Source organism: Pseudoliparis swirei, chromosome 18 (genome assembly GCF_029220125.1).
Source record: "Pseudoliparis swirei isolate HS2019 ecotype Mariana Trench chromosome 18, NWPU_hadal_v1, whole genome shotgun sequence".
Classification (NCBI taxonomy): domain Eukaryota; kingdom Metazoa; phylum Chordata; class Actinopteri; order Perciformes; family Liparidae; genus Pseudoliparis; species Pseudoliparis swirei.
Window position 1 is genome coordinate 23,085,090 of NC_079405.1, and position 25,179 is coordinate 23,110,268.

At 43.5% G+C, this 25,179-nt stretch overlaps 1 protein-coding gene across 1 annotated transcript; it reads right to left on the reverse strand.

Annotated features, from left to right (window-relative positions):
• Positions 1-339: 339 nt before the first annotated feature.
• Positions 340-25,179, reverse strand: wnt4 (wingless-type MMTV integration site family, member 4). Its single transcript, XM_056438267.1, has 6 exons — positions 24,632-25,179; positions 4,749-4,830; positions 3,679-3,832; positions 2,270-2,401; positions 1,895-2,037; positions 340-1,230 (listed from the first exon to the last, which is right to left on the reverse strand). Exons 1-6 carry the CDS (start codon positions 25,150-25,152, stop codon positions 760-762), a joined length of 1,503 nt encoding a protein of 500 aa, XP_056294242.1. The 5' UTR covers positions 25,153-25,179; the 3' UTR covers positions 340-759.

Below are 25,179 nucleotides of genomic sequence, written 5' to 3' on the forward strand. Positions count from 1 at the left end.
GTGTGTGAGTGAGTGGAGCAGCATCAGGGCATTGCAGGGGGCAAAATAAATGACTCGACAGCAACCGACCCTCAGTGCAGAACAGCCACGTTACACTCAGGAAGCGAATCACAGAAAGTCGTCTGCGACATGTTCCTCCTTGTTGTTCAAGTCCGTCCTCCGACCGACTCGCCGTCTCCCTTTTTCATTTATTTTTTGACATCCGGCACTCCAACTGAGTCCTCCAAAAGCAGCAGCAGCAGCAGCAAGGATCGAGGGCAAACAACCCCTCCCCTTGACCCTCCGACCCCCAACCCATTTGAACCCCACCCACCCGTCTGCCCACCCGTGGGTCCAGTTTGTCCCTTATTATCTCCATTGGTCTGTCCCCTCCTTCTAGGTCCACCCCTCATCAGTCTCAACACAAATAAGTTAAACATTACAAAAATAAGAAGCATCAATGACAAAGCAAACATCAGAGTGAGGGGAGGAGGCAGAAAGGGAAAGACGCTCTCGACTTGAGAAGAAACAACCTGCCTCTGTGGTTTTGTAGGAAATCCTCATGCATAATATCTACTGAAGTCCATGAAGGTGTCGTAGCATGAATAAGATGACAATTGACTTCTGAGCCATTCAGTCTGTTTCCGTTGACCAGTAGTCGGGGGGTGGGGTGGTTTCAAGCAGGAAGTCCTCCTTGCTCCCTTTGGCGTTTCGTAATCGAGTGTGGGGGCGTTTGTTTTGTTCATCAGCAGTGCCCTCTGTGTCCCCCCGCCACTCCCATCACCGGCAAGTGTGCATCTCCACCATTTTGCGACACTGTTTGCATTTGACATAACAGCACCAGTGGAACTTACAGCTGCACCTGTCCACCACCTCCACTTCCTGCGTCTGGAAGCCGCGGCCGCAGCACATCAGCTCGCAGCCGTCGATGGCCTTCGACGTTCGGTTGCACTGGCGGCCCACGGTGCCCAGCATACCCGGAGTGCGCGGGTCATAGTCGCAGAAATCCGGACTGGGTTCCAGGTAGACCAGATCTTCGTCCGTGTGAGGTTTGAACTGGGAGTTCCGAGGCATCAGGACTTTGGTGGTGCCCACCTTGCGCTGCTCCACCTCAGTGGCGCCGTCGAACTTCTCCTTGATGATGTTGCCCACTTTGCGGAAGGGCGGCATGGCTTTCCAGCAGGTCTTGACCTCACAGGACCCTGACACGCCGTGACATTTGCACTCCACACGCATGTGGGACAAGATGGCCTGCGGAGATGCCAAAGAAGGTTTTAGTGAACAGAAAGACCTTGAAATAATATGATGACAATGCATAATCACATCTTCTACTGCTCCCTGAGGACTTGAGTCACAACAACTAAGGATTGGTATTTGATTGTGACTGCTTTGAGTGAAACGTACATATTTTATAAGCTATTTTGAAATTGACATGTCTTAACCCTCCTGTTAACTTCACATTTACTCACATATTTTACCCTCGGGGTCAATTTGACCCCAGCAATTAAAACCTCCAGAAAATTATTAGAATTAATATTGTTTCCCAAGTTTAAGTGTGAGGTACTTTCTGTTTGTTTGTTGACTACCTAAATAGCCCTTTAAATATATAAAAACCCAAAGAACACCGACATTAAACATTGAATGGGGTCAAATTGACCCTAAAGGTAACAGGAGGGTTAAATGACTTAAATGACTTGAGCTGGAATTATTTGAATGACTTTAAACTTGGCTGTGACTTGTCTTAAATGAATAAAGGCTGTACCTGGACTTCTCTTGGATGACTTAAGACATAACAAGTTGTGTCGAACAAATGTTGTGAAGCAACTGCCAAAGCAGTACAGAAAAAAAGAAGCCTTGACTCTTCAGGTGCGTTGTACTAAAAGAAGTGTATATATGTAAAGTGCATATAAGTTACCTTCCTGCCAGCCTCGTTGTTGTGCAAGTTCATGAGAGCTCGACTGGAGGACTGGCCTTTACTCCTCTCCCTCACGTCCACAAAGGACTGGGAAAAGGCCACGCCATAGGCGATGTTATCACTGCAGCCCGACCACTGGAAACCTATGAGCACATGGAGATAAGATGGCATTATTAAAATGCTACTAATGACATCTGTCTGGCCTTTTTTTTTAAACAAAATGAATATTTTAAATCTGGCATTATTAACCTTCAAATTGCATTGCATTCAAATGTACTGGATCAGTTGGTCCTTCTGTTTCCTTTGGGTTTGTGTGTGTGTGTGTGTGTGTGTGTGTGTGTGTGTGTGTGTGTGAAAGGGAAAAGAGAGACCTACCCTCTGGACTGACTCCATGCACATTGTGGTCGCAGCCACATTTTTCCAGCTCTCCACTGCTGCAGGCCCTCGTGACCGCAAACGCCACACTGGCTGCTGAGATGGCGTACACAAAGGCTGCCTCACGGGTGCCTAACACACACACAAACACAGGCACACACAGTCGTATTGTTTCATTCTGTAACCGAAAAGAGCTTCTCATTTGTAATGGCAAGAAAAGTTCTACAGATGAAGACTGTGTTAAAGTCTCAGGGAGGGGAGCACCGACATTGACTTACAGGAGCTGGTTAAGCCAATACAAATGGAAACCAGCTCTAAAATGTCAGAATGTGTTAGAACGGAATGGAATAATCCACATTTTATAAACGCCTGCAGGTTGGACAGTCGACTGATGAAGTTGTTTCAGTGTCAATCAGCTGTGAGGCCAGCTCGGTTCCCAGGGCGTTAAATATCGTCAAATACCAAAAAATTTTCATGGCCCTTGACGTCTGATACCGATGCACATGGCTGTCAAGTAACCCCAATGTAAAGCAATATCTGTCACTCAAAGGGACTTCCTCTGGCCCGCCCACGATGGCATAGTATAACGAGCGACAAGGCCAAGGGGGTGGTGGTTGGAGACGATGGATGGATGGATCAAGCGCATAAGGGAGAGCACTGTTTGTGTTCACGGTGAAATCTGTTTTCGGCAGTTTAAGTACGCCACGTTGCGCAACTTTCTTAACTTACATCACGCCGCTGAACATAAGCTACGTAGTTAACTGAAGTGATGTCATCTTCACCCAAACCTACACTACCGTTCAAAAGTTTGGGGTCACTTAGAAATGTCTTTATTTTTCAAAGAAAATCACTGTTTTTTCAATAAAGATAACATTAATCAAAAATACACTCTCTACATTGTTAATGTGGTAAATGACTATTCTAGGTGGAAGTGTCTGGTTTCTAATGAAATATCTCCATAGGTGCAGAGAGGCCCATTTCCATCAACTATCACTCCAGTGTTCTAATGGTACATTGTGTTTGCTAATCGCCTTAGAAGACTAATATCTGATTAGAAAACCCTTGTGCAATTATGCTAGCACAGCTGAAAACAGTTATGCTGGTGATATAAGCTATACAACTGGCCTTCCTTTGAGCTTGAAGTTTGAAGAACAAAATTAATACTTCAAATATTAATCATTATTTCTAACCTTGTCAATGTCTTGACTATATGTTCTATTCAATTTTCAATTCATTTGATAAATAAAAGTGAGTTTTCATGGAAGACACGAAATTGTCTGGATGACCCCAAACTTTTGAACGGTAGTGGATAACTTCCCCGTGGGATAAAACGTCCGTCTCATGCGACACGTTGGGATAGAGGCTGATCTCTTTTTGCGTCAAGATGGCCGCGCGGTGCATCATCTTACTCTGGGTGACGATTTTGCCAAACACGGGCATGGTCTCCAGAGTGGAGCAGTTCCATCGGCGGCTGCGGAACTGGAACTGACACTCGTCGATAGCCAGCTGGGCTCCACGACGCACCGCGTCCATCACCTCCACATTGCGCTTACAGATCTGGACCTGGAGCGGAGACAGCAATAAAATACATACCAACAAAATACTTCACTTTCTTTGGTCACTGCCTTGTGTATGTATTTTCTTTCCTCTGTATATTTGGTATTTTAGTATTAGTATTTAGTGTTGTTATTGTGTTTTGTGTTTTATCTTTATCTTTTATTAATGCTCTTATGTGCACCCGCTGCTGTGATCCTGCAATTTCCCCACTGTGGGACTAATAAAGGAATATCTCATCTAATCTATTTTTCCTGGAATAAATTTGTCAAATTAAAAGCAGATATAGAAAGTAGATACCACATGCTGAAAGAAAACACTGCTACCTGGAGCTTTCACCTCCTCAATGTGTTCTGGCAGCTAAAGTGAGGCGTGCAAGGAGCAACAACAACGCGAAACAGATTGGAATACTATTGTACATTGCACGAAAGACTATTCTTACATTTTTGATTTCTAAAGATACCCCTTCTACGGATAGATAGATAGATAGATGTATACTTTATTGATCCCGCAAGCGGGAAATTACAAGGGGATTTTGAAAGTTCTCCATCTTAGACATGGTGGACCCCTCCTGGCTGGACTTTGCCGTGCCCGATTAAAAACACTGGTACCGATGCTGACTTGATTTGATGATACAACCAAGATGTGCTTCTGTCAGACTGGTGATGTGTGAAAGTGATATTTGTTGTGGTTTTTCGAATTATTTCTTATTATTTCTTTATTGTTTTTTACTCTTTTATTTCTCCTTTCCCTTTGTATTGTATCCTTAAAGTCCTGTATTGTAATTTTCTTTCAAAACTAAATAAATATATATATATATTTTTTAAAGGAACAGTACACAAAGCAAAGAAAAGAAAAAAAGACGAGAAAACACTGCTGTCTACACTTTACAGTAAACCAGGTGCACACAGGTGGAGGTCTGTACCTGTCTCTGGATGAGGCCTCGTAACCTCTCGCACGTCTCCTCGTCCCGGATGCTTCCCACTGACGACAGCTTGGCCAGGTACCTGAAACACAACCATCAGGACCTCGTTAGTAAGAGGCTGAAAGTACAGCATCTGGATGTCTGTGTTTAACGCGCCGTGAGGTGAGATACGGGCGAGACGGAGATTTTTAGGCACGCCGTTCAGAAGAAGCACAGCTCGCGTACAGAAGGGCGTTTGGTTCCCATGACGTTGTGGGAATGTTTTGGATAAATGTCTGGTTGTGAGGACACTGAGAGGAGGGAAAGTGGCTTATCATACACACCACCTCCAGGCCAGACAGGTCCGGGAGATATACGGCACACACACACACACACACCCACACACATACAGACACACACACACAATCTAAGATGTGTGAGAAAATGGCATCAGTCTGGATGCCCTGACCCTCACACATTCACCTCACCTCACTTCAGTCTCATATCTTCAGTCCCAGCTGCACCTTACAGAAATAGGCTTCCTCGTAAGCTGGCGGTGAGTCTCCCTGATTATGTACCGTCTACACACGACTCATGTAAACGTTTATTGAGTCTAAAATGTGTACTTTCCTCAAACAATGGAAAGTCAGAGTCACAGTCAAGGAGTTTTGAAGGAAAGTTTAACTACACTGTAAAAAGTGGAAACTAGTTAGACGTTTTCTGTTTACTTTATATTCATCACTTCAGCATTAGAATAAGTAGACAGACTGTTGGTATAGATTTCCTTGTTGTGCATTATTATAGCGCTGTCAATGATCCGACAGACGAATTCTCTGCAATCTGGATGTGTGCCACGGCTTGATTGAGACGGGCTAGCGGGGCTTTGCCGAGGTATGTGTGTTCTTGGGAACTCATAACCCGGGACTCATGAAACAAGCTTTCGAGAACCCTGAAGGGAAAACATGTCCGCCTGAACGGAATTAATTTGGTTTGAATTTGCCTTTATTAAGGGATATTTTTGATATTCAGACTCTGTCCACCGTATGGAGGAGCCTGCAAATACTGAAACATTTAATAGTTTTTTACTATTATAATAATAGTTTTCATGAGCTACAGGTGTTGTTGTTGTTGTCCTTAAAGAGTCAGCAGTGGTGGTATATTTCATATAGGATGTCAGCTATGGACAATCAAATGTAAATGTGCCGCTTGGATTTAATGCAGTTTATGTTTTATATATTTTCTATATATAAAATAATAAAATATACTTTGGACTTTGCCTAGTAACACCAGCATGTTTTTTCTTTAAACTCCCTGAAAGGAATAGTTCAAAAATGTTGGGAAATACATATATAATATATATATATATATATGTATATCTATATATTTCTGGGATATATATATGTATATATATATAAATATATACATATATATATATATAATAATAATAATAATAATATTTGGGAATTATATATACAAAGTGGCACCACCAATGTTGCACACCAGCTGAATGGTATCAAAGAGTTCTAGTGAAATCCAAATTATTGATTTTATTACACATGGATCAGCTTGTTGCTCCTTTACACCTTCCTGAGTTTGGTTGGTAATGTGCACGTGTTGCCTCAGTGCATCATCTTCAGTACTGTTTGTAAATGTGGTCGTATAATTAGTGCATCATCCTTCCAGAGGTCAAACAGCTCCTCCTCTCCATCCACCCTCTCGTCTCCTCCTCTCAACAGCTCAGATAACATCTCTCTCTCTCTCTCTCTCCGTCTCTTTGATGGCCTTCCTCTTCTCTTCCCCTTCAGACACTGTCAGTATTTAGCACTCATCGCTGCGATAACCCCGCTCTCCGGCCACTCCGCCACATCCGCTCTCACAGGTGACCTCACTCTCTCGTGAGGTTGACTCAGGAAACCAGGCCTGACAATATTTTTGAAAAGCTATGAGCAAGGCTGCATCTTTGGCTTCAGAGTTAAACTACAGGTAGAGGTCTTTACAGGTCCAACATATTACTGATCCAAGATGGACCTGTGGAAACCCGACCCGAACCGGTGCATCAATTCATTTTCAAACTAGAATGGGCACTCGGTAGAGCGCATACCTTCGCATATCACAAGATTGGGCATTGAATTATGAACATTTTGGCATTAGTTGCATGCCAATTGGATAAAAATGGACCGTGCTATGGTAACAAGAAGATGTTGACTTTTTCATGACCTTGACCTTTGACCCGATCGATCCCAAAATCGAATCAAATGGTCCCCGGATAATAACCAATCATCCCACCAAATTTCATGCGATTCGGTTTAATACTTTTTTAGTTATGCGAGTAACACGCATACAAATAAATAAATAAATACACGGCGATCAAAACATAACCTTCCGCATTTTCAATGCGAAGGTAAAAAGAGAGACCTGAGCCAGCCAGATGTCGCTCCCAGGGCTTCAAACAACGGCACTTGGGCAGCAGCGCCCTGCGCCTTGATGCTTTTGTGCCCCGTGTAATACCAAAATGTATATTACTATACTATACTTGTTATATTTACTGACGACAATAAGGTTACAAGACACTGAGTCACGTGACGTCACGTAACCAAACCTTGTGTTTTTTTAACTTACACCAAACAGTTGTATTGCATAAACTTAACTGCGACCGTTTCCCGACGTTGACCACGCGCCTGCGTCAGGATACGAAGACAAAGGCTTCTATCCAAGAGACAAAATAGGAGGAGTAGGGATATGTTCACGTTGCCAGAGCTCACATTCACCATTTAAAGAGACATTGTCGTATAATTAGACCCGAATCAAAGAGCAATCAACCCTAATAGACCGGCATGAGGCTCTATCAATGAAGAGGCCGTCACAGTCGACAAGAGGAGCTCTACAATGTGTCCTAAGTACTGAAGTCCGCCGTATCAAAAACCTTAAAAGGGGGATAATATGTCAATGTTGTGTTCACAACTTGCTTCCGCTGCCTCCAAGTGGCCAATAACTGATATGAAGACCTCATGTTACGGAGTCATGGCTGCAACCACGAAACCAGAACAAAGACAATTGTGGCAGGAAGGATAGAATCAATTCAATTCAGTTTATTTTACATAGCCCAATATCACAAATGACAAATTTACCTCAAAGGGCTTAACAATCTGTACACATACGACATCCCTGTCCCGGGACCTCACATCGGATCAGGAAAAACTCCCCAAATCATCCTAGATTAGTGTATTTCACTCATAAATATAACACTTTAAAAATATACTAATTGAGTTGCTGTAAATCTAAAATCTTGGGGGAACTCTAAAGCCCATCTCTATCCACGATCCCTTTGCGTGGTTATATCTTTTCCCAAAATATACAGGTCCCGACCCCCCCTTTCCCGGTGTGGATGGAGTCCAACTCGGCTCTGCCCAGCTCTGATTGGCTCTATTGCAGTCGTGAGGTGGGGGGGGGGGGTCATCAAAGCCATGTGTGCCGTTTGATCCCTCTTTGTTGTTTAGCGTAGCCTTGGCCACAGCGCTACGTTGGGGTGGAGGCATCCAGCCGGGAGACCGATCCGACGGCGATGAGAACGACCGCGGTGAAAACAACACGAGGCGACAACCGTCGGGGCGGCGCAGCGTCCCACGAGACACAAACAGCTGGACGGCAACCCCACTGGCCCGACGTTCACCTTGGAAACGTTTCATAAACATCGGATAAGCTGCTATGCCGGTTATTTTCTGGATACGTCTATGTCTGTGTGTGTGTGTGTGTGTGTGTGTGTAGACGCCTGGGAAAAGTTCAGCAGAGGCCTTGGGCCATTGTGTGTGTGTGTGTGAGCGTTTCATCCCCGTCTCCCTTTTATCTGCTCCCTCTGCACGTGCGTGCCCTTCGCTTCCCAGAGACGAGGTTAACCAAACGCCTCAACAAGGAGACGGAGGAGTCCAAACCGCGCGCCATCATACCCCCCATCTCATCCTCATTGCCCCCCCCCCCCCCTCTTGGTGGTTTGCGTGCTCAAATCCCAGGGGGCCTAAAGCCCAGTGGAGCCGGTTGGTGTTGTGAAGGCTGCGACGCGTCATGCAACACAAACACGCCGACGCACCGCGGTCCAGGTGGAACGCTCCATACCTCCCACCCAGAGCATCCCTCCCCCCCTCTCCCCCACCCCCCACACGGCCCCCATGGGAGGCTCGGACTGAACATAAGAGATCATTCTCAACAGAGGAGCCGTTTGTGAAGCGGGTTGTTATCTGGAGGCAGGAAATAAAGGCTAACGTTCGAAAATAGTGAATACCAAACAAAACTCCCATCCGAAGCACTTTCATGCATCGTAGATATGAATTACTGTCATGGAAACGTTGCCGTTATTGAAGTCAAAAACACTTTATGAACATAATCCTAAATCTTGCATATAGTAAGGGTGGCACTCCAGTCTTGGATGATTTGGATTTCTACTGGAGGGAGGACAATGGGATTTGTGTAGTTGGAGTTTGGCAGTCTGGAGTGTTTCTGTTGGTCATGAGCTTTAGGTTTTTGGGAATTGTGTGCATAGTCCCATTTGTGTGTGTGCACTTTTCTGGGCGTCGCCACAGACGCCCAGTCGCTGGTATAGACTGTAGGTGTGCGGCGCACTTCATCGATGGGTCGCCATTGTGCTGCCTCATTCGGTGATGGATGCTGACTTGACAGACATATTTGGAGATCATAGAAATTGTCTCCTTAAGGCTAAGTCTTATTTATTTTCTTGGGAGTTCTTTGTTGTTGTTGTTTCTTTCTTTCATGATTATTTAGTTTTATATTACTTTACTAATCTATGTGTTTTTTTATTTATTTAAAATAATTCTAAAGGAAAATTAGTTCTTGCTTTGAAAAGATCTTTATTCGATTGTTATGTCCGATGAAATAAAAGAAAGAAAGAAAGCATGAAGGTCCACTTCCTATCTATCAGAGCTTCACTCTGAATGAAAACCTTGAGATGTGACTGAGAGCTCAGGGAGCTGGTAAGTGGACCTGTCTCTGTTACTAAAGGGGAACCACGGGTCCAGGTGCCAAACCTTTTTTTCCCCTCCAGTGGTTAAAGCACTTAAGTTCTTTCGGAAAATACATATATTGCTTTTTTGCAGCGTAAGAAGAGAAGATTGATTAAAATGTCTTTTTTTTAAAGCAATAATCCGTAATGTCTGTATGGTAAATAGTTTAGCTTCGCATGAAGATTGGAAACAGGGAGAAACATCTGACTTGGCTTTGTCCAAAGCAAAAAGACTCAATCTATTAATGATTATTAATTGCTCGATCAATACACAGACGAGTGAAACAACAAGTTGGCCAGGCTATTTTGTCTATTGGCTTCAGAGGTTCAGGTCTCCTCATCTAACTCTCAGCTGGAAACCAAGAAGCGTATTTCCCCAAAATGTCAAACTGCATATACGCTGGTTTTACATTTAAAACATGAGTATTATTTTGATACTTATTAGTTTTTTACTCTTTGGTACGATTTTTTAAAATTGTAAATATCCCTCTGGGTTCTGGCAACTTGTGAACAGCGTATTTCACAATTTGATTTGGTAAACTGTTGACATATTAAGCTTTAGTGTTCAGCATGAAGAGAAAACTATATTAAGGGGGGGGGGGGGGGGGTGACAGGTGGAGACTGGACACATCTGCATGACAGTAATGCGCTTCAGCAAACTACTGTAGCGCACTCTATGCATCCATCCCGTCCTCTGTGTATTTATATGAAAATACCCTGGTGTTTGCCTTTCCAGCGCTGAGCACACAGCGGAGGCACACAGTGACAGGTAAATATAGCATGGGTGGGAAACGCAAGGAGGAGAGCTGCAAGAAAAGGGCCTAAGAGAGCTCTCCTCCACCCAGGCGCTGGGTACAGGCCCGCGAGCGGCGCCGTGTCAGGGTTACGGTTCCTCGACTTTGACGCGGCGCGGGCTTTATATTTAGTGCGTTAGTTTTGTGGCAATGAAGTGAAGTGCGACAGAATGAAACCCCTTTTCATTCGGCGTGCGGCGGGCAGAGAGCCGGCCAGGCTGCGCAGGTTCAAAGTGCTCGTGATGAAGATGAGTGTGACCTGAGCTAACCCTCCCCCGACCCCCCTCCGCAGTGGACACCTACAGGATGTAAAACACATAGTGAGCTGAAGAGGGCACTGTCCTCTCAGTTTACCTCCAGCCACTGAACCTGTTGTGGCTGATGAACCAGATGGTCCCTGAGGAAAAACACCTCTGTTGATTGTCTAATCAGGGTCATGTAGCCCAAAAACAGATTGCAAGAAGAAGAAAAAAATAGACCCCATTTTCCTCGTTAGACTAGTTTGTGATGGAATGTTCTGGAATGACAGATATGTATGAGTTTAAATCTGGAGTCTGGACATAAACATTAACGATCTACATTTATAGAAATCAGCATGTGAAACAATTGAGTACTGTCAGAGAAAATATAGATAAAATGCTTCAATATGTGTCCGCGGTGAGCATCGATCTGCACGTCCAATAAAAGCTGCCACCAGACCTCGGTTATTTCCAAAGGGAGAAATAAAGATCAGGCAGAGCAGCACAGAAATGAAAGCGTTCTCATTATGACACACTTCAGCACTATGTTGGCCTGTCGTCCCGAGGCCAATGGCTTAAGAAGACACTGAATCTGAGCAAAGCTGAAGCTGACCTCTGACCTCGGACCTCTGACCTGTGTTCTGAATCCATCATGTTTACGCATTTGAGCTATCCTTTAGAGATCTGAAAGGGTATCTTTCCTCCTGTACCCTGTTGTCCCCATGTTGTTGTGTTTAAGTGGACAATGACAAACACATTTGTCCAGTATTGAGGAGCAACGCTGCAGAGAGGGGAAACTGCCCACGCGCCAATGAGCTAAAAATCGCTAGTTTTTCACCACTGACGGGCTCCCAATGTTTTTGCGTGTTTCTGAAAACACAAACAAATCAGAACTTTTCCCCCCTCACCGTTTCACTGGCTCCATTCTGTTACTGCGTCTAACCAGGAGAGGCTCAAGGAGGAGTCTGTTCCGCAATCTCATGAGAGGTGACGTTTAAGTCAAAGGCCTCGTCCACATCGCACGACTCGGTCAAATATCCAGCCATGACGTCGAAGATCTTCTCGATAACACCGAGTCACAATTTCCCCACTCCGACAACACCGGCCCTCCTCTCTCTGGCAACGAGTCAACTCTCACTGGACCGATTAAAAAAATGACTGTCCACATTCGTCACTTTGATACAAACACATGAAAAATAAAGAAGTTTCCCCACGGTAAAAAGTAACATGTCTGTCAGTTCAGTTTTCTTTTCTTGGTAAGTGTCCATGATATAAGAATAACAATGCAACCCACTTTCATTTTCGGGGGGAAGAGGGGGTGAGGGGGAAAGGGGGGTTACATTTCTAGATAGTTTTATTTGATCAGACTATGGCTCACTACAGGCTTGTTGTTGGAATGTCCCAAAAATAATGGATTGATATAAGAGTATCAAAAATATTCTTGGGCTCTGAAGTCAGACCAGTTAATGTGAAATGAATGGCCACCTGCATAATGAAAGCCTTTTGTTGATTTTAAATACTAAAATAAAGAAAAAAAGAAGAACAAAATAGTGATTTTATAACATATAGTTAAAAAAACATTGGAATTTTTGACATAAACTTCGCTTTGAGATATTGAAATAACATGCATTTGCTCTATTAATATTTTTTTGATCAGAGCATTTAAAAAAAATTAAATACTAACCATTGCGAAAGCATGGATGTCTCATTGAGGAATGAAACTCATAAAATGCCTTTTGAACAAAACTTCCAAATGAAAAATAAAGCCCCGCTGACCTGCAGCAGTCGGTTCAGGAGCTTTTGGGCGGTGGTGGTAGCAACAGTGGGTCGGCTTTTATATAAAGGACGACGTAGATCTAATTTTAAATCACAATGCTCAAAATAGCCTTTGCTCTTATGTATTCGGTGACAAATTACATCAAGGCAGAGGGGAAACGGTAGCTTCAAAGAAAGGAATGGAAGATTAGAAGGGAAGGGAGCATGAGACAATGGAAAAGGTCAAAGGGGATCATTTCGTAGCACAAAAGGAAAAAAAAATGGAAAGCAAAGCGTGGAGACAGGAAAGTGATAAGAGGGGAAAGAGGTGGAGGTGAAATGTGTCTGGTAAGTCCAGTTAACGTAGTTACTGAGCATCTCGAGGCTTGCATGTGTGTGTGTGTGTGTGTGTGTGTCCACGCGCGTGTCTGGGTGTATTTATATGCTGCTGGCTCCACTAGAGCTCATTTCCCCCTAAAAATAACATGCTCTGCCAACACCACAACCACTCACACACAGACACACACACACGTATACACAACAACACACTTTCACACAGGGGGGAAAGTGGCAATAAAAGCCATGAAATCGACCTCCTTGCCGGGTGTTAGTGCCGTGGCCCACTTAAGGCCAGGCATCAATTAGTGTGTGAGTCTAAGTTTAATGCCTCACCCAACCGTTGGCATCAGCCTGTCCGACTGTGACTGTCGTGCTTTCTATCGTCTTGTTTCTGCCCACGAAGGTCTTCCAGGTGATGTAACACTAACACCATGTTGGAGGTGTGCAGCTCTTGGTAACCACTTAAATGCAGGAGGAAGATTCCTGTGGCGTGTTCCGGTCACCATTGTTGTGTTTCGGTAAAGTCATCTCATCAGTTAGCTTACCACATGGCTAAAGCTGCTCCAACATGTGGCATACGTCACCACCGCCAAGCCTTTACGTACTTCTCTCTACAGAAGCCTTTCCTCTTAACAACGACATCCAGCGTGAATCTACAAGTTGGAGAGTTTAGTTCGCAATAACACGAGTAGAAACACAACGACTGCTTGTAAAGACAGTAGAGTCCGTAAAGGCAGACTCGTTGGTGGACGAGTTTCTCTGTTTGGCGTAAATATTCACAACGTTTCTCTCACGACTTTCCGAAGAGCTGAAACATGTTTTTTTATTTCTCCTCCTTCTGTTGAATGACTTGTTATTACAAATGTATGCATCTCAATCGTATCCTGGTCCACGGCTTTAAGCAAAATTCAACAATATATATTATAATTGTAACATAATATAATACATTCCCTTATGTAATATCTGGAGATGTATGAGGGGGGTGGGCGTCGCCAACAGTGGGAGAGGGGTAAATTAAGTCAAGTCAAGTCTTTTATTGTCAGATACACAGAATGACACAGGGTCAGACTGGGCACTGAAATTCTTAGGACAAGGCACCACACAACTATCATAGCCGAACATAATATAACATGACATACACACTGTACAAGAAGATAGTTTTGGCGGAGCTCTCATCAGTGCGACCATTCTGCGGCGCACCTTCTCACCTTCTTAATAGTATTTATGTGTGTGTATGTATTAGTGTATGCATGTATGTGCATATATATGTCAATATGTGTGCAGGTTTTTGCATTTCTACCCGTATTTATATATATATTATTTTTTATTTTAATTTAAAAAAAAAAATGTTTTTTGTCTGAGAACCTTTGTATCCGTACAATGTGTACATATTTTCCTTTGCATGTGCATATCTCAAAAACCAATACAAGATTTGATCACAAAACAAAATGTATGCACTTCGTCTTTTTTCACCCAATATTTACTCAGCCTTAGGAGACCACAGCCACGCCGGCCAGTGCTGTGAACTAAACGATGACATTGACTAGCCAACGCGCGCACACTGACGATGCTAACATTTGCCGATTTTTTACAAAACATAAAAGTACAACTGAGGGTGACTGGTATGTCATTAGTTTTGCTGGTAGTTGGTAATCCAACAACGTATTGGACAAATTGAGATTTTGACCGGATGACAACGCAAGATGATAAGATAACGTTTTTTTACGAAAGTCATTTGGATTTGTCTTTTGTAAACAAAACCGCATTCCATCCAGGAGTTGCAGTAGTAAGCATGAATAAAACAAAATATAGTAGCTTCAGTGATGAAGCATTGAGGTGGCCGATCAGATTAGGGGGCCCAGTGTCCCGTGCCTCTTGGAACCGGCCCTGTCAATTGGTTGGGCCAAAATCGGAAATTATAAATGTGTCTGGTTAATTCATGGTTAATTATGTCCTTTTTTTAAATGTGAAAGGATAATAACATCTAATTTGGTTTCGTTGAGAATGTTAAGCTTCAAATGAAATGGCAGCCAACTGAGCGAGTGAAGAGGACGGCTTGAAACTAATGCAGACTAACGCCTGGCTCTCCCATACTGTCCATTTGTTGGATAAAAAAAAAGGTAATGAAATCACGAGCTGAGAAGAAATGCGATTGCATAATTGATGGCGTTTGTGGTTGTTGTTTTTTCTATTTCCACATTCAGTTTGGGATAGATAAGGAGATAAGCTTGCTGTTGAAAGTGGAATTCTTCATGTGCGGCGGGCAGGTTGGGACACGCACCATTCCTGCTAACTATTTACACAGTTAACACGCGTGTATAAACTGTGTTGTACACAAGTTTGTGTGTGTAGAGAACCCTCTGTGTGTGTGATTAGAACATTCAGCACGGTTCTCACCTATCTGATACTTAGCCATCGCGACGGAGCAGAATACCATGTTCTCCTCAGGCTTTACATTGTCAAATAAAGAGGAAATGTTTATGGAGTTAGTAACTGAAAGGGAGAAAAATACCTTTTTATACAGACCAAAATCAAACCATAAATGTTACCCAAAATATCCTAAAATGTTTTTTATACTCTTGCAGTAATAACTAAGGGGTTTTCCCCCCTGGACAGGATCTTGATGCGAGAGACCCCAAACGGGTGCCCTATTTTGTTTGAACCTATATCAGTACATTTTGGCAAAATGGCCCGATTAAAAGTATATGCCAAATTAGCTATTACTAGTTCTCGTTACCTCCGCCAAGGAGGTCATGTTTTCGGTTCGGTTTGTGAGCAGGACGATGGACAAAACTCTGTGTCCAATTTTTAAGAAACCGTTTGAAAGGCAAAGGCCAAAGAGGATCCCAATGAATTCAAATTAAATCACAAGGCGAACTCGCACATTCACTTTTTCACCCCATGGAAATGGCCTCGGCGAAGGTCTGCGCTCTGGGAGCGCCACTGGATTGCTTTGAATCCGAGGAGAACTCAATGATTCCCAGGCACATTCTGGACTTACGAAGAGCGACTTAAAAAAAAGAAGGATTTCTAATGGACGTTGATTCTCGACAGCCCGTCGGATGGAAATATCCTCGGAAAGTCAAAAACACTTCAAAGGGAAGTTTTGACGTCAATATATGCAATCGGGCTCAAGGCTTTAGAGTCCCAGCCACTGTTGGTTCAGCTGACCGTGTTGGCGAGCGGGCCGAACTACAATGACTACCTCCCAGCCAATGCATCCAAGAGAAGCTGCAGGGAACATTCAGAAATACGATCAGCTGTTCACAGCCATTGTTGCCCCCGCGGAGCATGAGCCCCTTCAAACATGGCCACCGCTGTTGATCCCACACAGCCATCTCTTGTCTCTCGGCGACCCGGGTGTTTCCTCGTCAGCCGGAGTTTGTCCTGGCGGGGATCTGCTCGCCGCGAGCGTCTCCGGAGTGTGTTCCGATATATTTGCACACACTCTTGTGACGAGAGTGCTCAAAATAACATGCCGCGGCTTTTTTACGACGTAAAGAAGTGTGAGGCGCCAGTAAGTACGGCAATGCCAAGGTTCCTGCTTTCTCTGGTTACCCGTCAGCTGGCCATCTCTTTAGCACCTCACCATGGTGGCCGGGGACATGTGCATTCATGTTCACACACTTACACACAAAGACACACCGAGACACAGACACTGAGACGCAGAAGGAGGGACCAGTGCGTGTGCTCACACAGTGCATGAAATGATATGGTTTAGGTGCTGTTGGTGAGTTATTACCTTCGCATTGAAAATGCGGAAGGTTATGTTTTGATCGCCGTGTATTTATTTATTTATTTGTATGCGTGTTACTCGCATAACTAAAAAAGTATTAAACCGAATCGCATGAAATTTGGTGGGATTATTAGTTATTATCCGGGGACCATTTGATTCGATTTTGGGATCGATCGGGTCAAAGGTCAAGGTCAAGGTCATGAAAAGGTCAACATCTTCTTTTTACCATAGCGGTCAATTTGTATCCAATTGGCCTGCAACTTATGCCAAAATTTTCATAATTCAATGCCCAATCTTGTGATATGTGAAGGTATGCGCTCTACCGAGTGCCCATTCTAGTCTATTGTATGTGTCAGTCCGTGATGCTACCACTAGAGTATCTGCTAGTATAGAAGACAATCACAACCAAACTTCTAACCACATTTTGTTTTCTCCATATGGCGGTCGCTCTTCTGCCGCATCTTCTGCTTCACGTTGACGGCAGCACACGTCCTCCAAACTTGAACCCACTGTTCCCGACCCAAAGTGAAGTGTTTAGAAAGCAAACACTCAACCCATTCGAAGGCTTTAAAGGAGATGTCCTTTCCTGAGCAAATAAACGGGCATTCTAATCCTTTCTCCCGAGTCGATTCGTGACAGTTTAACTGAACAAATAAATGAAGCCGAGCAAGGCCGCTCTCGGGGTTTTGTCTCGTCTTCAGACGGATACCAGATGGAATCCTTCTTTTGCTAAACAGGATGGATTATTCACAACCACCAAGGTGGCTTTTGCTTTAAGTTACTTTATCAGGTTTTTAACTGGTAATGAAGTCCGAATCTAAAACTGATGCCTTTGTATGACATTTTAAAGCAAAAAATTCCATCAATAAGAATATTGTCTTTCTTAATCCCTGACATCTGGTCCGATTGCCCTGTGATATCAGACTTTCGATTCATGGCATGCAGGTTCCAGCCAGGAGTAGAGTCTAGGTTCGCCGTTGCTGCTCCGCTCGTCCCCGGCGAGAGCCAACACCGACAGCCACGCTGCTGGACGCCACGGCTATATTACAGCGCCCAGTGAAGGTAAGGGTGGCCCGGGAGAACCAGAACCACCCTGCTGCAGTCAAATGGAAGGTTTTCTAAAAACACTACAAGCTAAATCAACACACAATGAAAGTTCCTCGTAGTGGCTTTAAGTCAGTGTCATCTTGTGAGTACTGTTTTTGGTTTTATTCCCCGAACTGCTCCAGTTTTGTATCTTTGTGGCTCGGTGTGAGTTTGTCTCACACGGTCCATAATATCTGGTCACTTCCTTTGGGGAAGTACACACACTTTTTTAGTTATGTTTTGCAACAGTTAGTAGGCTTATGAAGGCCTTTCCTTTACTTTGGTGATGATTTAAATCTGATCGGCTCCACGTACTCCGACTGGGTGATCGATGTTGCACCACAATTGCACACTTGTACACCCACTGGTTGCATTTTGCATGAGCCATTTAGCAAAATAACTCCCCAAAAACCTTGATGCTTATGTGCACATCAAACATGGCATTTTCTACAGTTGCTACTTAATTGTATTATAAAAAGACACGTTGGAAATTGAAAACAGTTCCCACAAACTCCCTGGATAAACATCCGGCAATTAAAGTTTCTCTTTGGACAAAAGATAATTCTGCCGGTCCTCCCCAAGTGTCGAAAACAATGGTTGAGGGACAATGTTTTGAATTACAATACAGGTAGAAGTGTGGATGTGATACACAACATAAGTGATAACTTATCTAAAAAGGTTCATCATCTGCTCCTGGCAGTAACCCACTATTTCTTATACTTTATTCATATTTGAAACTTTACTTTATGGATGCCAATGTTGGTCAGTCCGTCGTTTGGTCGGTCCACCACTAGATAGATTGTTCTGAAATCTGGTACAGACATTGACGTTTACAGTTGGCTGAATTGTAATAATGTTGGTGATCACCGGACTTTTCATATCCATCCCCAAAATCATGTCAACAAAAAGAATTTTTTTACATGTCTATATTATAGGCAGTAGAGAAGAGACGATCTTCCCAAGAACAAAGAAAACCTGAACAAATCTTTTCAGCAAATGCCCCAAAATTAAATTTATTTACAACGAAGTGACAAAGCCCTCTAGCAGAGTGGTGACACTTGTCTGCTCCAAGCAAAGGAGGAAGTCCCATCACAGTTTAGAAGAGAAACAAAGTCTGAAGACTTGACTTTAACACAGGAGACTGTTTTTCGTTTCCCGATACCTACAGTCAACTTCTATTTCCTTTGACCATGACCACAATGTTTGGCTAAGCTTAATTGAATTTCCTTCTCATTTTAACCAAAAATCTGGATATTTCCGTTACCTTAACCAAGTCTTTTGTGCTGAAATCCAACCAGACCTTTACCATAGCATTGTCGGCTTCCATTTTTCCAAAATGTTTTGATTTGTCCAATACTTTGGTTTATGACCATATACTTACCATATAATTATCTCATGAGCGGCTAGATGTTTAGTGCTATCATATACTGTAATTAAGAAGTGGAGATAGTGACTGCGAGATCACACATTGGTTTGTGGACTACGGTTTTTCAGGGCTCGGGTTTTTGGCCGTCGCCATCTCAGTTTTTAGCAACCAGAAGTAGTCGGTAGAAACGCTGAATAAGACATTTTTGGGATGTATACACCCAGACTGAACATTGCCGTGGTAACGACCTGTCAATCACAAGGCCCGAAAGCATACTCTGCTTTATGGTCTATTTTACTCTAAACATACTCTAATGTACTAAATGAACATCATGCTGTATTGAAGGAGACTTGAAACTAGCGATTGAGTTTATAAACTCATGTTTACAATATTAATACTGAGGTAATAAATCAAGTGAGAACTGTAATTAGTAACTGAAAAGGTTAAACCACTGAATTGTTTCCTCTAAAGATGAGACTGAAGTCCTCTTGCTAATTCATTCGGTTTTTCACTAGCCAGTACATTCCTAGATTGTTTTATTTGATTTTAAACCCCATGCTCTTACACACACAAACATGCACACACACACACACACACACACAACTTTCCTTCTTCTCCAACATGGTGTTCGGCTGTGTGTGCGTCTACGTGGGAGTTGGAGCGTGCGTTGTGTGGCCACCATTCTTCCACGGCCAGTGTGGTAATTACTGAGTGTGTGCCACTGTTGGGGAAGATGCCAGTTTACACGCTCAACACACACACACACACACACACACACACACACACACACACACACACACACACACACACACACACACACACACACACTGCAGCCCTGGAGCAGCGTGCAGGTGCAGTAGAACCAGTTGGAGCAGGGCAAGAGGAGGAAGAGGAGGTGGAGGAGGGTGATGACGAACAAACTAATGAAAAGTAGCATTTAAATCTCCGTTCGGGCAGCGGGACGCTGCGCATGACTCAGCGGCCGCGGAGATTTGGCAAAGTGATCACATCCTGGCTGAGGGTCTGAAGGCAGAGCTGCAGGTAAACAAACAGGCTGTGGTTGAGCGTGACGTCAGAACAGCTGAGAGGTGTTAGAAACTCTACAGCTGTCCTGAATCACGGTCATTTTAAGACACGTTTGAAGTGCGAAACAATAATAACTTAGGAGCCGAGTAGGGTGGAGGGTTCTGGCACAACTTCACCTACTTCTACGCGCGTGGAAAAGGGAAGAGGCCTGAAGAGGTCACGATAGAGGTCTTGATAATAAAGTGGTTCTATACACAACACGTGTCAGTGGAGATTTAAGCTCTTCAAACGATAATTACCTGTCAAATGTCTCCACACAGGGCAGCAACTCATAATAATGTTTAAAAATTAATGAATTAATAAACATGAAATAGGGAAAATAGCTGTCACAATCGCTAACAGCCAAAGGCAACATAATGCAATTTATAGATGGAGGTGAATATTTTGGGGTAAAAATAGCTCAGCAAACATACCTTATGACTGGTAAAACATACCTTATGACTAGTAAAACATACCTTATGACTAGTAAAACATACCTGATGACTGGTAAAACATACCTGATGACTAGTAAAACATACCTGATGACTAGTAAAACATACCTTATGACTGGTAAAACATACCTGATGACTAGTAAAATATACCTGATGACTGGTAAAACATACCTGATGACTAGTAAAACATACCTGATGAAAAGTAATTTGAAAAACACAATGCAATCCATTTTATTGAAAAGTTAACACTAGCCCATAAAAGTAGCAAGACGCATTCATCAATCACACAACCTGACCGAACTGGTTGACCTTAGAAAAACAGCTGCACAATAGAGCTGTGGAGGAGCTTTGTCAAGTCTGAGAAAGTAACCTTGACAAAGTAATAAAGTAAGTATAATGTATTTACAATGAGTAAAAATAAATAAAAACATGTCATATTGATCATCTTCGTTTGGGTCATTTATAACCGATAGCCAAGGTTACGAAGTGGAGGTTTGGAGTTTAAAAGACAGGTCATTTAACAGGCAGGAACCAACTAATGAAAAGATGCATTATGGGAAATGTAGGAACCTGTGTATTTGTAGCTTGATTCCGACTCGGTGTGTAAATCTGGATATCTGTCTGCCTGCTGCTCGGATTTAATTTTCACCAAACATTTATAATCTGTCTTCTGAAAGTTGAAAGTGCAATAATAAATACCACTATAGTGATTAAGCATGGTACATTTAACACTGCCTTTAATTTTTTTAAATTCTGCCCTTTTTTTAATACTTCGATATCGATAAAGTAACGTTATTGTTTCATCGATCTTTGCCGCTTTTACTGAATTCAGAAAATCACATCACTCTACTGTCATGAAGTCAGACTAGGGAAAGACCGCACTTATGTCATATTAGTGTCATATCACAGTGGCCGTCTGAATATGATCTATCAACATGAATATACAACATTTCTTCACCAAACTATGTAATAATAAGATATTTAATAATTACAATATTTTTATGACACAATAAAAAGCACTGTAAAAAAAGTACAGAAACTTTGTGAAACAGTTAATGGAAACAACGAAACAGGAAAACACGTCACAAACATCACTGACTAACACTCACTGACCAATCACCTGCACTCTCTCTCTCTCTCTCTCTTTCTCTCTCTCTCACATTTTTAACTAAGTCACTTCACAGTCACACAGATACGTTCACATTGCAGCCAGCACAGACGACATGGCGTACGCATCAGGCAACCTCCGCCTCTGTCGAGTGGCGCTGATGCAGAGGTGTCCTAAACCTGCATTCTCTCTACCGACCAGCAGGGGGCAGCTCTCTGATTGTATAGAAGTCTATGAGAAAATTACTCTGCTTCTCACTTGATTTATTCCCTCAGTATACATGGTAAACATGAGTTTATGGTCTCAATCACTAGTTCCAAGTCTTCTTTAATAGAGTATAATGTTCATTCAGTAAATGATGGTCCATTTAAAGTCAAATAGAACTTGATGCAGAGTATGCTTTAGGGCGGGCTTACTGTGATTGACAGGTCGCTGCCACTACCAGAGACGTATTCGGTACGGCGTCTCTACATCACTCGTCCGCATTCCAAATATGGTAGATCCAGTTCATCGGTTGCAAAAAAGCCAAGATGGCAACGACCAAATAGCCAAACTCAAGGGTTCATAACAACGGTCCATAAACCAATGGGTGACGCCACAATTGCTACGTACACTTCTCACAGTCTATAGCACAAATAACCATAGAAAAATATACCGATGAAGAGTCCTTGCAAACTTCTCAGTGTGTACATGTTGATTAGCATGTTTTTATTGGTAATGGCAATACCTAACAGCAACACTCTCTCCCCCTATCGTTGCCTCCCATCCTTTTGGCCCCGAGCGCACCAGCTGAAGCTCGAGGAGTCTGTTGAGGCGTTGCGGACTGACGACACAGGTTTTCCTCCCCGGAGCGATTCCCGTCGAGCAGACTGGCAGCTCAAATGGCCTGCCTGTACACGCCTGCCCTGCGCTGCTGCTGTCACCACACCTTCAGCCCCAAACAGCACAATTACCCTGCACTCTGTGACAGAGTTCAAGGCCGACGGTGCTGTTTGGCGAGACTCTCAGTTTGATTTATTCTGAAAAATCTGTCAGGGATACCAGTTAGGCCATCTGCCGCGCGCTGCACGCGCATGCCAACACGCCAAGCTGCAGTGCTCGTATTGCAAGTCTCACAACCTCTTAACACAGAGACATGAAGCGACGTAAAAGAAGCAGAAAAGCTAAATGGTGACAACCTAAGACCCCCCCCCCTATAAGAAGACTCGTATAGAGTGGCAAAGTGTGTCGTATAATAATAACCGCCAATGCCAGGAATAGTTCCTCCCAACCAGAGCCTCGATTTTACATTGGGGAGAATAACGATGTGCATCCCCACCCAACCAACCAACCAATCAACCAACAAACCAACCACCCAACCAATCAACCAACCAATCAACCAACCAGCCAACAAACAAACCAACCAATCAACCAACCAACCAACCACCCAACCAACCAGCCAACAAACAAACCAACCAATCAATCAACCAACCACCCAACCAACCAACCAACCAACCAGCCAGCCAACCAGCCAACAAACAAACCAGCCAATCAACCAACCAACCAACCACCCAACCACCCAACCAACCAACCAGCCAACCAGCCAACAAACAAACCAACCAATCAATCAACCAACCAACCACGCCACTGAATGATGAGCGCTGCTTGTGAATCTATACGCAGGAGAATGAATGTAAAATGAGTGCGGAGCACTGCTTGCGGAGGAATGCAAGAACCCACCTGACCGCATCCCACACAGGCACACACATGCGACCTCAGGAAGAGGTGGCACATGGGAGTCACACGGTTGTGTTTGGAGCCACCGCAGTCCGACCGCTTCAAATACATGTATCACCCCGGGCCGGCATGAGCTTATCATGACCTGATTAGAGATTCGCATTTCTGTTATGCTGCTACTGCATGTCTTACTACTTTTTTAAAACATATTCAGGGCATTTTGTTTATTGTTTTAGTATCATTTTAATATCTATGTGCAGGCACTGATAGTTTGTTGTGATATAAAAGCATTCACATTTAAATAAATGACAATTCTTTCAAGAGTTTTTTATGAACTCATGTTCAGCACAAAGCAGCTGAACATGACCTCACACACACCGGCCTCATGTTAACAGCACCACCGTCTATACTGTCATGGTCTTGAAGACTGTTGCTGATGACAAAATATGAAGTTAAGACAACAAAAGACGTTTTGCATAAAGTTTTTTTTTTATAAGAACACAAGTCAGGACCCCTAATGGTTCCTCCAAGATATATTTGTTTTCAGTTTCTCAATTAGTTTTTCTCATTTACAAGGAAATGAGCACATTCATTTTTACAGGCTGCACAAAAAGAAATCAGATTTTTTTCCACACTTTTTTACTCAAATGATTTCCCAAATGTTCTGATATTTACTTCATGAACAAATCCCATTAATCTGGGCAAAACGAAAACGTGATATTTCAGCAAAACAAAATCCCACCAAACGCCAACTTTATACACCTTTTTATCTTCAGGCACTTGCATTGCATCTTATTGTCCCATTTCCACCTGACATTAAATATAGTAGTTTACAAATTATTTTTTTACGCATGCATGTCATTTTCAATCCGTAATATGGAATTGCACCTTTATGGACATCTGCACCTTTCCAAAAAAGAACACGTGTTTCTGTTGGCATTTATTTTTTGTAAAGGTCTTTGCTGGGGGGGGGGGGGGGGGGGATGTAGCCGTGTTCGTAAGTTTAGTTATTAAGTCTGAGAGAGAGGGGGGAGAGAGAGAGAGCGCGTGTGTGTGTGCGTGATGGTTAACAATTAACCTGAGCGGCAACTGAGTGAAAGAAGACAAGAGGCAGATGAGTAAACACGTGAAGATGAGGAGGAACGGAAAAGAGGTCAGGTGAACGAGGCGAGAGAGATGTGCTTCACTTTCTATAGTCAAGGAATAGAAGAAGAAGAAAGTGTGGAGTCCAACTTACAGCCAGTTACTTGCGTTGGCCGTGAGGAGCGCGCAGCAGAGCATCAGGACCCACCGCAAAACATATTCCTCGGTCATCTCGAGAAGGACTGTCGGGCAGGTCGGTGAAAGATGAAATAATCCCGAGGTGAACAGGGGGTGAAAAAAAGAAAAGAAAAAAAGAAGCAGCCGCAGGGGTCCGTATAGGAGGCTGTTAATCCATCGCCCCGCATGCAGTGGCTCATCCACCGGGGAGGCGCGCAGCTTCACGGTCAGTCCGCCCGGGTTCTCCCGTCCCTCCCTCTGCCGCTCCGCACTCAGAAGGGACGGGTCGAAGGAGGGCAGAGAAAGAGGGATGCTTGAACAAATATATATTTGAATATAAATCTGGAGCCGCTCGGGCTGAATCGGACCTTTCTTCTTAGAGACAACTTGTTTGCTTTCTTTCCTCGGCCGCGCGTGAACGCCAGCCGGGACAGCGCGCGCGGATGAGCAGTCAATATTTAAAAAAAAAAAAGCCAAAATATGAGCAAGCAATCTCATGCGCTCCTTCCTCCTCTCTGACGGCTC

Bases quoted from the DNA above. Each gene is read 5' to 3' on its own strand.
- wnt4 (XM_056438267.1), bottom strand. From the start codon at position 25,152: ATGAGATTGCTTGCTCATATTTTGGCTTTTTTTTTTTTAAATATTGAC. The intron at 3,833-4,748 runs GTACAGACCTCC...TCTCCGCTCCAG, and splicing joins GAGGCCTCATCCAGAGACAG to GTCCAGATCTGTAAGCGCAA. The intron at 2,402-3,678 runs GTAAGATGATGC...TGTGTGTGTTAG, and splicing joins TGGCAAAATCGTCACCCAGA to GCACCCGTGAGGCAGCCTTT.